Raw genomic sequence first — 13,001 nt, 5'->3', positions numbered from 1 at the left:
ACGGAGGGGGATCAAAAAGCTATACTGACTTTGATTGGCTACTGCTCGGGTTTACTGAGTGCAGATCTCAGAGTCCAGAACAACCACAAAGGATGGAGAGAGTGCAAGTTAGCAAGATGCGATCTGCGATCTCTCAAAAGACAAGATGAGGAGATGGGGCATAGATGGGACATTGACGCGGGGCCCAACAGAAGAGCTGACAATGAGCCATACCAGCAGCCCTCCCAGCGGATCTCATCTAATTAATTCCAGCTTGTTTGCCTGCCCCGTCCCATTGCGTCCCTGGGCTTGTTCTACATCGCAAGCAATAGGCAGTCTGGGCATAGTAGCGCCCATCTTTTTGTCTTTGCCCTGGGCCAAGCTAAGAGCAATATCAAGGTTGAAGCTATCGCGGAATAGTGCGCTATGGGAGGGGAAAATATTAGCCAGTCGATCATCGGGGGGAAAGGCGGAACTGGGGTTGTTCTTAACTCGAATGGGAAAGATACATATGTGCGCGATGAGATCTATGTCTCCGTTCCCTTCCTGCACCGAGCCGAGATGGTAGACCAGCCGCTAGTAAAGATCGCCAACACGGCTCGAGCCCTCTTAGCGTTGCGGAAGTACTCGCAAAGTACTCTATTGCTCTCTGAAAGCTGTATATTCTGAAAGCGTAACAGAGCTAGGCGACTTGGTGTGTCGAGGTAACAGTACTGCGTAACGCAACAGTATAGCTGTCTGTTCCACGGAACGAGATCGAGAAATATAGCGTTGACTGTTGAGCCAGGTGAAGGTGATGAAAGCAAGTCGAATTATCATATCAAAATGTGCTGTATAGTCTCTGTATATCTATGTCGAGTTGCTCTCTACCGCTTGGAACCGCCACAACCTCCCCTGAAACCGTTCAGCAGTCGGTCCAGATTAGGAACATCTAGCCCATCCCACCCTCTGCCGACCTGCTCCCTGTCACTAATGTCAATGACAGCTTCAATGAGGCTCTTGTTGATCTCATCATCAACGACACTGTCGTGCTTGTAGGCAGGATGCTTGTCCACAAAGTCCCGAATCCATTTCGCCGCCGTCCAGAGTTCGCCACTGGCACGCCGGCGGATGAGGTTCAAGTACGTGTCGAGCTCGCACCGCGTCTGCACGTCCACGTTGACCGAGTCCAGATAGCTCTCGACAATGGGGATCAGACCGGGGAAGTCGTGCTCGTCCGAGGTGGAGCCGTTGATCACCTCATTGATGGTCATCAAGGCGTACTCGTCCTCGACGGGACCCGTAGGCGTCGGCGGCCGGCTGATCATGGGCGTGCTCGTCCCCGAGCCCATGGCGCTCCGCGTCGGCCGGGTAGGAAAGGGATTCTTGCGGAAATAGAACTTCTTTTCTAGCACGGCATCCCGTGCGTGAGCTGTCTCCATGCCCTCATCGACTTTGGCAATGGGGATATAAAAGTTTAGATCAAAGGAGAGAATGGCCCGCGTAATGAGGACCATGAAAACGGCAAAGGCTGCGTTCTCGAAATCGGTAATCTGTATCTCCATCGGTCTAAACTCGACACGCCAGCCAATATCGCTGCCTGCCGGTGGGGGCTTGAAACGCATATGTTGCCAGTTGGTGGACTGAATGTTCTCAAAGTGATCGGCCTTGGTCATATCCAACTCCTTGAGGTCCTCATTGAAAATAACGATTGGATCACGAATGAAGAGATGAGCAAAGTGGGTTGCCAGGCGATCATCCATGCCTCCATCCATGAGTTGTTGCTTGATATCGTGGTCGATGACAAGATTGGGGTCCATGTACTCTGGTCTCAGTCGACTGTCTGTCGAGATATACGTCGAGTTTGACGCATAGCGCGACTTTGGTATCCTCCATCTACTGTCTTTCAGGGGCTACACCGTCTTATGTTAGTCATCTGGATCAAACATGTCGCAAACACGTGTACACACCTTTTCTCCAAGTTCCTCCTCTGTGCGGTCGTCAACGGCTCGACTGATTTGATTCCAGCGGACATCAGTGTCGGCGAGAAAGCCCTTGTATATAGGCGTCGCAGCCGTTAGAGCCAACATGATTGGGCCAAGAGGGCTCAACTGATCATACATTTTCCGGCCTTCGGTGATGTTCTTGGCTTGGAAGGTTATTTGCAAGCAGCAACTTCCCATACCGAACGCCATAGCATCCATGTGAATAAAGTTGTCTGGACTGGCACCATTCCGAACATCGTCGTCTTCTGGCCAGTTGTGCAAATCATAATTGACGGTTGGGTCTTTCCAGGGGTTTGACGTGTTCTTGTCATGGAACACTGGCACATTTACCTGAACCTTTTTGCCTCGCCTCCAACGGATATTGGCGGCCAAAGTCGGGAATCGAATGTGGGGATTGGCAATTTCATCCGGAACAAATTGCGAACGCAGCTTTGATCCTGAGGGGGGATAGTGAGGCTCTGTAAACACGCCCGGGACACCCAACCGGGGGAACGTGGTGAGCGTGATTGGGTACTCGTTAGACTTCATATGGTCCTTTGCAATTCTCCTCCTAAAAGGGGTCAGCAGGGAATCTCAAATGGACAAAAGCGGTATAATATATACCTGAGCTTCATATCCGGCTCCACGTCCAGCAGTTCCTTGAATCCTATTCCCCAGGGCTTGCCCGGTGTGGCCTCGAGCATGAATCTACCAAACTCAGGGTGGAAGACCGGGAGAGGATTCGACCTTGTCAAACTTAGCAGGGACGTCAATGCGATGGAGACCAACAGTTGTTAGCTTACTGTTGTTTCTGGTCTTGAATGGCTGGCACACCACCACCCTTTGCTGCCAGTTCCTCGTCGGCGGCCAATGCCTTCAAAATATCTGCTTGACGGAGCGAGAGAAGGACTTTTGGATCATCCTTTTCGTATGTCACAACCAGGTATTCGACCTGAAGGGATGTGAGAACAATCTACAATAGCAGGCGAACACACAGTCTATTCTTACCTCGTCACCCCAGAGCATGGCATCTCGCTCCTTGTGCTTGGCCTTATTCCAGATCTCAAGCAATTGCTGTCCTAATTATCAGCTTCATCCGATTTGGCGAACATCATGACGCTGCAGCCGCATACCTTGATACCCCATTCCCTGACCTGATGCGCATGTGTTTTGGCGTCTGGCCAATCCAGAGCCGTGCCGAGCGCACTATACACGCAGTGTTAGCAAATCTGTGTCACCTTGAGGCTCGTGGGTCGGGGGGAGCGCATATGGCTGGCGACGTACAGCAAACCCATTGTGATTTCTCCGTAGCGGAACGGTGCTCCGAGTATACCTGTATTTCGAGTCTATAAGGGCTTGACAACTTTGGCTAGCCGCTGCCCGTTTTTGCTGCGGTGATAAAGCGACTGGCTTGGCGTTTTGTGCGGGCGTGAGGTTTTGTGCTAAATCTGCGACAATTTTGCCTGACAGAAGTCAATCGCCAGAGTTGCGGCCAATATTACCGGTAGCGTAACGCCTGGCACAGAGTAAGGTTATAACTGTTGCTATGTAACGGCGATTGCCCACCCACGGGGTTGATGACAAAACTCTGACGCGGAGTCACCCGGATGACTGCGGAGGTTCGATAGTCGGGCGTTCCCAGTTTTTTCCCCGATAGACACTTTGGTGCTAAAGGAAAAAAAAAAAAGATAGATCCACGATCCAGCTTTCCCTCGCTTTATCAATGGGGGAGGAAATGTCCGCAGGCCCGCTGACTTATCAAGCTTCTAAGACTCGCCAGATCCTCGTTATGAACGATGATGGATCTGTAACCCCCAGCCTGACGATGGCGAGCGCACAAATTGGAGAGCCCCCACGTTGCGCAGCTTGGTTCTCTGCTGAGGCACGGCCAGAATCATGTGCAGTGCGCACGAATCAAGTAATAGAAACCAGGTTGAGGTAGGTTCTAGGTTGGCGATAACACCTCCGCGCCAAAGCACGTAATGTTCTGGGTCCGTGACTGGTCGGGATACTCGCGGCTGGCCGTATAATCTACAACGTTTGGGTTGTGCTCCCGCGGGTTGCGAGGACTTATTAAGCTGTGAGTATATCTGATGAGAACTTTTGTGTTGATGACCCCTCTATGAAGAAGTACGATGCTTCATCTTGATTTAATTTTTTTCCCCCTCCGCCCTATGGACTCTCTTTTCTCCTACAACGGTCACCAAGTGTGGGGTCAAGGGCGCGTTGTTGTTAGGGACTAATGAGCTACTGCTTAGAAATACAATTACCTCAGTGCATCTGGCTGCATTGAGAGGAGCCTTTTTTCTCACGACCAGGCCTGGCCCGACTCCGAAGTTAGGCGGATCGCGGCTTTCATAGGCAAGCCTCGAAGGCTTTTTCTTTCTTCTTTGGAAGCCAGCTAACGGTGGCTCCGGCACTGACCGGCCGTCGGCCTCCCAATAGTCGTGCATGACATGCAGCGGCTGTATGTCGCAGTTACTGGGGCGTCCAAGGTATGTCTGGGTAAGGTTGTAGGTAGTCTCTAGCCTCCAACTACACCAACCGCGAGCTTGGGTAAGGAACCGATTGTTACCTCGACATATGGAGCCACCAAAACGGCAACCATTCCGCATTACTTGTTGTTCCGTGCTGTCCATGCGTGCCAAGACGGTTGTCATGGTATGTCAATACCGAGCAAAGAGTGAGGCTCTTACAAACAGGTTTACTAATCAACGAATTAATAAAGACAGTAACAGCACATGCCATTCCACCATAGGCCAATACGCTACTCACATGTTCCTATCAGATGGGTTTCACAGGAAAAATAATGCTGACATTTCCACGAGTCAACAAAATCTTCACCGATATTTTGATTATCAGACGGGTATTTTGAGTTGATATTGCAACACCAAGGCGTCCAAGTTTACACACCGCTCGCTATGCATTCATTAGAACAAACATTCCCTGACCTTTCCCTTGCCCCCGAGCTCATATTCGATCCATCGTCCGACGCCTCTACGCCCAGCCACAAGTACTGTCCCTGGATTCATGACATGACACCCTTCATATGTGACACAAAACGGTGGTGCCGTTGCATCCACCAATATCATGGCCGTGGGTAATGGATAAAGGTGAAGGGCAGATGCATAATCCCAATGCACTGGCCGGATCTGCTGCCGGAATGGCGTGAGATATCCTTGATCCAAAAGCGTTTTGACCAATTTCCGTGCTGCTTGCACGTCGTGTGCTATCTCGGGCCTCGCAGATTGGGGCGCTGCATCAATGTCCATAGCCTCAACGGCGGTTTCCTGGTCTTGCAGTGTACTTGTCATATCAACATCTTCGGCTGTCTCTTGTGGTGGTGCTACATTTTCCTGGTCTTCAAAGTTGGATTTGGACGACTTGAGGCGCACCGCTGTTCGACGAAGACGCGCAGACATATCATCTCGGAAGATGACAAGCTCGTGGGATGGCCCGAAGACCGTGAGCCTCGCTGGGTTGGAAGTCCACACGGCTTCTCCCCCTTTCTTGACTCCTGCCTCCGCGTTTGCCGCAACAAAGGCCCTGCGAATGCGCGAAGTGAACATGTCGGGAACAGACTTGCGCGGCAATGGCACAGCAGCTCCCGCAGAGAATGAAGAAGCCCAGCCATCATTATCCCCCGGGACGAAGACGAAATTGGCCGTTTGTAGAAGAGTAGGAAAGTCCGATAGTACGGACGCCAAGGAATCGAAATATTCCTTGTATTCCACACTACCGCCACTGCTCCCGCCGCCGGCCATTACAGCGTGTTGAGTAAAGTTTCCAGTTAGGACAAATGCCATGGGAGATGTGCCCTCGGGTTCCGATGCATATATCGTCAAGATCTTGTGGAGCGCTTGCAAAGCACGCGGTTGGTCAAGATTGAGTTCGCCCAAAATGACGACCCGATCACGACTTGGGGAATCATGATCTTCCGATATGTGTCGCAGAATCCGTTGTTGGACCTTTCGCATTTTTGAACCAACTGCGCGTTCACTGCCCACGCCGAGGAAATCGATCCACCCAAAGCCACCGCCGATTGTATGATCCAGGCCGCCTTCTGGTCCACTTACACCTAGTGTCACTTTTCGCTTTTCACAAGGTGGTTGGCCTATGAAGAATCCTTGAAACCTGCCGCCAATGATGCCACCAATGCCATTGCTCGCACCCAGGCCTTTACCAATCGATTCTTCTTCTTCCTCGTAGATGCCGTCTACTAGGACAATCATCCCTGGTGTAAACCATGCAGAATCCTCAGGCACGGATTGTGCTTGTGAAAGGTCAAGAGATATTGTTCCGGTTAGGTCGCTGATGGTTAGCGTGCCCGTAGGGGATACCGACAAGAGCCCAAGCAGCATATGGTGGCTACCATGGCGACCTAGAAGATTTGCGATTGGTGTGATCTTGTATGTTTGCTGTGCTGTGACTACAGATGAGGATGCGCGTTTCAAAGAGGGCGGACCCGCCTTTGCCGTTGCGACGGCTGAAGTCTGAAAGGATTCGTTCCGTAGGAGTCTTTGGTGAATAACATTATATCTGTTTCTGAAAAGAGCCGTTTTGTGGGAAGCCGAGGGCATTAATGAAGGTTTTGTTGGATCCCTCTCAAAGTGCTTCTTGGACACATTGTAAACCATTCGAGGCTGATCGTATGCGTTGATAACCTTGGTCCAGTCTCTTGGGTCGTTCAGTCCGTCCTCATCCTCGTTCTCGTTCTGCTCCATCTCCAGTGCGCTTATGCCAAAGCTTCGATTGCTGTCATCCCGTGCGAGGGTGGCAGGGCGTATGCCAAGTCTTGTGTTGGACAAGTCGGCCTCATCGAGGGCCTCGATCGTCAGACTGTTTTTCCGGGCCAGGTCGCCGCCTGTTGTAATTCTGCCTCCGCTCATGTTACCCTCGAGTGTCTTTAGGATATCCTTGAGCTCCTTGCTGGTGCCATCAACGATGACGCCGCCATTACGGTTCTTCCAGGATCTTGCTACCTCTTCAAGCACCTTCTCTGCCAGCCCCTCCTCGCGCCATCCTGAACCGCAGTGCCGTCCTATGAAAGTCGCTAGTTCTTGTAATGCGGACGACGTCAATGTAAGACTATGTTTCTTGGTAAAAGTCCTGAAAGCCAGCGGTCTCAGAGTCGCGGGAGGGAGAAGAATGGGTAGAATTGTCGCCTTGGCGGGTGCGGCGGAGAAAGGCTTTAATGTTGCCTGGGGAGTCGCAAATGCGGGTGACGACGAGGGTATCGGATTTGAGGCCTTGGGATTTGGTGTTCTTGCAGCGAAGATTGGCGCTGCCTGAGGTTTTCGCGGCTGCATTTTGTTGACGATTTTTGGTTTATTTGACCTTTATCCTCAACTACAGCATCAAGTGCCAATTGTTTAGGATCCGAAGCAGTAATGCTTTGGTGATGCTGTGACTGCTGAGTTGCAAGTCACCTTTTGACAGTTTACTTGAAATAATAATATTACGCGTTGCAAAAGACGCGACTCTTACATGCAGCGCGTAAATTGGCTAGAAAATCCCCCACCACAACAGGGCCTTTTTGGGGCCAGGATCCTTGTCAGCAGCTACCTGGATGCTGTAGCCCCGATCCTTGCAGCGTCTTGTACCGACACATGCCACTGTAAATATCGATGTAGCCAGTGGGGCACTTCATCGACGTCAGGGCACGCTTCGAGACTTTTTAGTGATAAGATAGAGCTTCCAGCGCGACAGCTTCAGCTTTTGAGCTTCCCAGTCGTCACTACTACCAGCTCCCGCAATGTTGCTGACACGACTTCGAGCAGCCCCGGCTCTGAGGAGTCTTCATGGTCACCGTCTTGTTTCGACATTGTCAAAGAACCCGTTTATTGTCAGTATTACGCCCATGGATTGAATGATCTAGGCCTTTGCATCGCAATTCTCACCCACGTCCAGAAAGTCTTTCCCAATGCTACCTTGGACAACCGTCATATTCTTACCTACCTGGATGCTCAACCACCATCTACAGATCTTGCGATAGGGACGTCGACAGAAAACCCGCCCACGCCGCAGTCATTCTCCGAAAACCACAAATTCCTCAAGATTCTATACGATGTTCTTGCAGAGCACGCCGCTCAAGACCCTCTCCTCCAGAGCCAAGCGCAAGCGTTCGCGGGCCCAGGCGGCATGACATTTGGTGCCGGTGGAGGAGTCTTTCATCAACAGACTTCAAAACGCTCCTCCCGAGGCAAACATGCCGCCGATTCTGGCGCTGGTGGCGCGAGTGCCCAAGGGGGAGCCGGAGGTGGTGGAGTGGGCGGTTACGTGCATCTATCGGACCTGCGAAATCCACCAGACTTTGGGAGGATAGCTGTAAGTATACTCCTCTTTGAAATATCTGTATATGAGAATAGTCCAGACACGCAATCAGTGGCTCTTTCGTGGTCCGATACCGTGATCCAAGGCAAGAGCCCGAAAGCAAACGCTCCAAGCCTCTCGTGTACTAGCAAGCGGAACATTAACATGAAGACTTACAGTGGCCCGAGGACATCATGGGAAGTATTGAAGTAGACGGTCATGGGCAGATTGTTGGAAAGTTCGAACCCAGTGGAACCTATCGGATTGTAACCAACGAGGGCATGTAAGTATATCTGGGTGAGGGCCGCTCTGACCTCAAAACCCACACAAGGACGCTGGATGAAGCTCACTGACATATTCGTATCATCAGTCTTGGCCTTAGTGACTTTCTGAGAAATAAACTCATTGACCGACTCAGGGAAGAAGAAAGGAAGATCTAGGTAGGTTGGCATATCGACTAGAGAAGGCTACCTGCGGCCAGTGCTTTGTAATATTGCACCTGTATATTCCGAAGAATTTACTTACCGTGTGTAAATTGCCTAATACCATCGCTCGCTGCGGATCACGTTTTCAAGATGGCAGACATCTTCTATAGGATGATGTTTTGTGACGCGGCAGAAGGCTGTTCTGTTGGCAAAGGTCAGTTTAGTGATATTTATTGGTGCCACGAGGCACTCGTGCAGTCTATACGGAATACTTGGCAATTGTATCATATTATTTTATTTGCCATTTCGTGGCGTCTCGTAATACTCCATCTGCGTACACGAGCATCCATGTTTCACTTGCTTCTGACACGGTGTCAATTTGGCCGTGCAAATCTATTCTCAAGTACACAAACATGCAGGTTCCTACATCATCTGGCAGCTAGAGAAGAGAAGAGCATAATATCCATAACCGCAGTGTTCAGTCAGAAGTCACGAATGCTTGCGATGCCAGGTATGTCAGTCAGGGCGAACAAAGCACGTCAGCTCACAGTAGGTATCTACATTAGTATGTACCTGCTTATTAACTGATGCACTCCAATACTTGCCCCTTCTCGCTGTGCAAATATTGAATTCAGTATTCGCGATATATCACCATTATGAGGATGGAGGGCGGCTAATGAGCAATTTGCAAATTGCTTTCTACTATGTACAAGATCGTTGCGTATTTTGGTCTAGAGATCACTGATGTGTAATTTTTAGTACAGAACGTCCTTGCAGCCCATGAACTGGTTGCGTTCCATTGCAGGTCCCAATTACCTTCACTTTGGTCCACTAGGTACATCAAGGTAGCCAAGGTGAGTGCTTGCTCGGCAGCGCTTGTGGTAATACAACCCTCCGGTGGCTACATGACCATTGCCAGCTAATAGTACATTAAGCTCCTGCTCACCACTCGAACCTAGAACCTCGGTCATCAAGCTGTCCACTACTGTTATCTAGGTATCTCGCGCCCCTCCACATCCCATCACACTTTCAGCTAAGGCACCAATTTCTCCAAAACCACATTGACTGCGACTATTACGTACCTTGGCGTCCACGCAGCTCGAGCTGAAGTGCTCAGTGCTGTCCGTCTATTAGTTTTCCACAGACCTTTTCATTGAGTCTGCAAAGCATTATAGCTCCTTTTGGTGCTCCGCCGTATTGGGATCTGGTGATCTGCTCTCTTTGCAGCGATACGGAGTGTAGCTCAACCTCGATTACCATTTCGGTAATCTGCCCCGAGGCCCCGAGTCAAGCGAACTTTTTTGCACTCCACACACTGCGGAGAGAGTGCTGGGTGGATTGGACCAGACAAGCGGGCAGCAATTCATCGGGCAGCGGGTTCGTTATTGCTGGGGTCAGTACCAAAGGCCTGGCGACATCTTACTCACTGTAGCCAATCCTGCCCCCCTACCTAACCCATCAGCCGCCCTGGTCGCCCGTCCACTGCAACAGCCGTGCCCCTCGCCGACTGCTTGCTCCATCAGGACCTGGAGCTTCCCTTGACGAAGAAGAGACCGCCCACGACATCCAAATCTTGATACGTACCTCTGCTCAGAAGCTTCGTCTGGCTGTCGCTGCGACAGCTTGTACAGTTTACGACGCCGCAGCCCGCCCTGGCTTACTGTTCAGCAGACATGGCCACCAGACCCTACGACGAGGAGGAACTCTCCATCTCCCTGTCGCCCTCACAGATTCGACGTCGAGTCCCCGAGATCAACGTCACCCCGACGACATCCGATCCTAACAATGGCAAACAACGAGCAAGCGACCATGCCAGCACCGCCGTCCCAACCCATCGCGAGAAGGGAAGGACGGAACAGCGTGTCGGCCAGTACAACATCATTCGCACTCTTGGAGAGGGTTCTTTTGGCAAGGTCAAACTCGCTGTACACAGGAGCACTGGGCAGCAAGTTGCTCTCAAGATCATATCTCGCAAAAAGCTCATCAGTCGAGACATGGTCGGTCGTGTCGAACGAGAGATCGAGTATCTGCAGTTGCTCAGACATCCCCATATTATCAAGCTCTACACTGTGATCAAGACGAGTGCTGAGATTATCATGGTCCTCGAGTACGCAGGCGGTGAGCTGTTCGACTACATCGTCTCCCACGGGAGAATGCAAGAGGACAAAGCCCGGCGATTCTTCCAACAGATGATATGCGCTGTTGAATATTGTCACAGACACAAAGTTGTGCATCGTGATTTGAAACCTGAAAATCTACTCCTGGATGACAACCTCAACGTTAAGATTGCCGATTTCGGTCTCAGCAACATCATGACAGACGGTAACTTCCTCAAGACAAGCTGTGGTAGCCCCAACTATGCAGCCCCCGAAGTCATCAGCGGAAAGCTGTATGCAGGCCCGGAAGTGGATGTCTGGAGCTGCGGTGTCATCCTCTATGTCCTGCTCATCGGTCGGCTACCATTCGATGATGACCATATCCCCAGTCTCTTCGCAAAGATCCAGCGTGGTGTTTTCAATATTCCGTCCTGGTGTCCCGTAGGAGCGGCCAACATGATTAGAAAGATGTTGGTGGTGAACCCCCTGACAAGAGCAACCATTGAGGAGATTCGACAAGATCCATGGTTCGCACACGAGCTGCCGTCGTATCTAGCACCCCCGCTTGAGGAATTCCTCAACACCGGTGTCGACCCTAACAAGGCCATCAACCCAAGTGATATTGCTCCGCATGCCCCTCAGAAGGTCCAGGAGAAGTTGCACAATGAAGTCACTGAAAAGATCAGCAAGACAATGGGCTACGGCAAGCGAGACGTTGAAGAAGCCCTCGGTGCAGACGAACCCTCGGCGATTAAAGACGCATACATGATTGTACGCGAGAACAAGCTTATGCAAGTAAATCGTAAGTCAAGCCAAGTCCATTGTTATCCTAGGCGGAGTTTGTTTGTGAGATGCGATTTTATTTTTGTTTTGAAATTGCCGAAAATAGTGGCGACGTCTTATTCTACCCGTGAATACGTGCTCGAGAGTTCCGCATATATATTCATTGGCTGCTATGTTCGCGCTTTTACTATACACGGTTGGGCTTCAAGCTAAGATTATTATTGCCTACAGCCGCCTATGGCACTGGGAATGACAACCCATATTTCGCATCATCGCCGCCTACTACAAATCACGAGGAACATGCCGGCAGCCTGAACTCAGCGATGCAAGATGCATCCCTCAAAGACAATGAATTTGACTCTGCGGCCAGTCCCCTTGCAGATTCGACACGGTCGAATGCATCGACTATTACGAGCACATCACCACGTGGATATGTCAGTAAAATTGGTATACTACCTACTAGTCTACCAGCCTTGCACAAGGAGGCCCTGGATCGCCACAATGCCGGTGATGAAGAGGCGCATGAGGACCAGCCTCTTCCCGATCTTCCATCTCATCCAAGGACCCCAGCTGAGCATCAGGAGGCAATCCGCCGACTCAAGCCACACTCCAAAGGCAGTGTCAGACTTGATGATAGTCAGAGTCGCCCGGCTCCCATGACTCCTGTTGTGCAGAAAAAGAATAAGCCTGTGCGTTGGCAATTCGGCATACGCTCTAGAAATGCGCCCTGGGAAGCGCTGCTCTGCATCTACAAAGCACTCCACAAGTTGAACGCAACTTGGGTGGTGAACGAGGATTATGATGAGGTCCATGGTCCAGAAAATGAGCAGTGAGTTCCATCCCTCTCATGTTGCCTAATCACACGGTGCTAATTTATTCAGGAGGTCCAAAAGGGCACAGGCACCTAATCCATATGAAGGAATGAAGCCCGAGGACATCGACCTAGCTACGTTCAAACCTACCAAATACTACAAGCTTCCGGCAGATCCTTGGCATATTGTATGTCGTTGGACTAAGCAAGGTATGTCATTCAGGCGAGACGTTCTGTTGAACAACATTCTAAATTCCACAGATATGAAAAAGCACATGCCCTCCGATGGCGATGACAATGCCCATATTGTTTCCGTGCTTGACAACCGCAAGCAGGACTTTGTCAATATGCACATGGAGATTCAAATTTACGAGATGGAATATGGGGTCTACCTAGTTGACTTCAAATGCAGCGGCTACGAGCGACCTGACGGGACCATGCTCGAGGAAAAGGACGTCATGAGTCCTTTCCCGTTCTTAGACATGGCAGCCAAGCTCATTATCCAGCTTGCAGAAGCAGACTAAGCTGCCAATGCCGACAAGTTTCAAAGCCAATTGCGCAGGCTCTGTCTCGAACGCCTCGGCATATCGGCAGACACAACAGATCGTTGCAGAATATATGATGAAGCTCT

At 50.8% G+C, this 13,001-nt stretch overlaps 4 protein-coding genes across 4 annotated transcripts; 2 read left to right on the top strand and 2 right to left on the bottom strand.

Moving 5' to 3' along the window:
• Positions 1-845: 845 nt before the first annotated feature.
• PFICI_13401 (Glutamate--cysteine ligase) lies at positions 846-3,238 on the bottom strand (the record flags this gene model as incomplete). The annotated part of the gene is made up of 7 exons (XM_007841982.1): positions 846-1,871; positions 1,929-2,514; positions 2,568-2,690; positions 2,747-2,895; positions 2,952-3,017; positions 3,077-3,149; positions 3,228-3,238. The coding sequence occupies 7 exons, from the start codon at positions 3,236-3,238 to the stop codon at positions 846-848; spliced, it is 2,034 nt and encodes a 677-aa protein (XP_007840173.1).
• Positions 3,239-4,873: 1,635 nt separating this feature from the next.
• PFICI_13400 (uncharacterized protein) lies at positions 4,874-7,252 on the bottom strand (the record flags this gene model as incomplete). Its single annotated transcript, XM_007841981.1, has 1 exon — positions 4,874-7,252. The coding sequence occupies one exon, from the start codon at positions 7,250-7,252 to the stop codon at positions 4,874-4,876; it is 2,379 nt and encodes a 792-aa protein (XP_007840172.1).
• Positions 7,253-7,698: 446 nt separating this feature from the next.
• PFICI_13399 (uncharacterized protein) lies at positions 7,699-8,695 on the top strand (the record flags this gene model as incomplete). The annotated part of the gene is made up of 4 exons (XM_007841980.1): positions 7,699-7,788; positions 7,854-8,270; positions 8,435-8,538; positions 8,626-8,695. The coding sequence occupies 4 exons, from the start codon at positions 7,699-7,701 to the stop codon at positions 8,693-8,695; spliced, it is 681 nt and encodes a 226-aa protein (XP_007840171.1).
• Positions 8,696-10,353: 1,658 nt separating this feature from the next.
• Positions 10,354-12,894, top strand: PFICI_13398 (uncharacterized protein; the record flags this gene model as incomplete). Its single annotated transcript, XM_007841979.1, has 4 exons — positions 10,354-11,578; positions 11,791-12,388; positions 12,444-12,580; positions 12,632-12,894. 4 exons carry the CDS (start codon positions 10,354-10,356, stop codon positions 12,892-12,894), a joined length of 2,223 nt encoding a protein of 740 aa, XP_007840170.1.
• Positions 12,895-13,001: the final 107 nt, after the last annotated feature.

Source organism: Pestalotiopsis fici (assembly GCF_000516985.1).
Source record: "Pestalotiopsis fici W106-1 unplaced genomic scaffold PFICI_Scf_11, whole genome shotgun sequence".
NCBI lineage: Eukaryota > Fungi > Ascomycota > Sordariomycetes > Amphisphaeriales > Sporocadaceae > Pestalotiopsis > Pestalotiopsis fici.
Note: the sequence above shows the minus strand (reverse complement) of the source record. Positions and strands in the feature narration are given on the sequence as shown.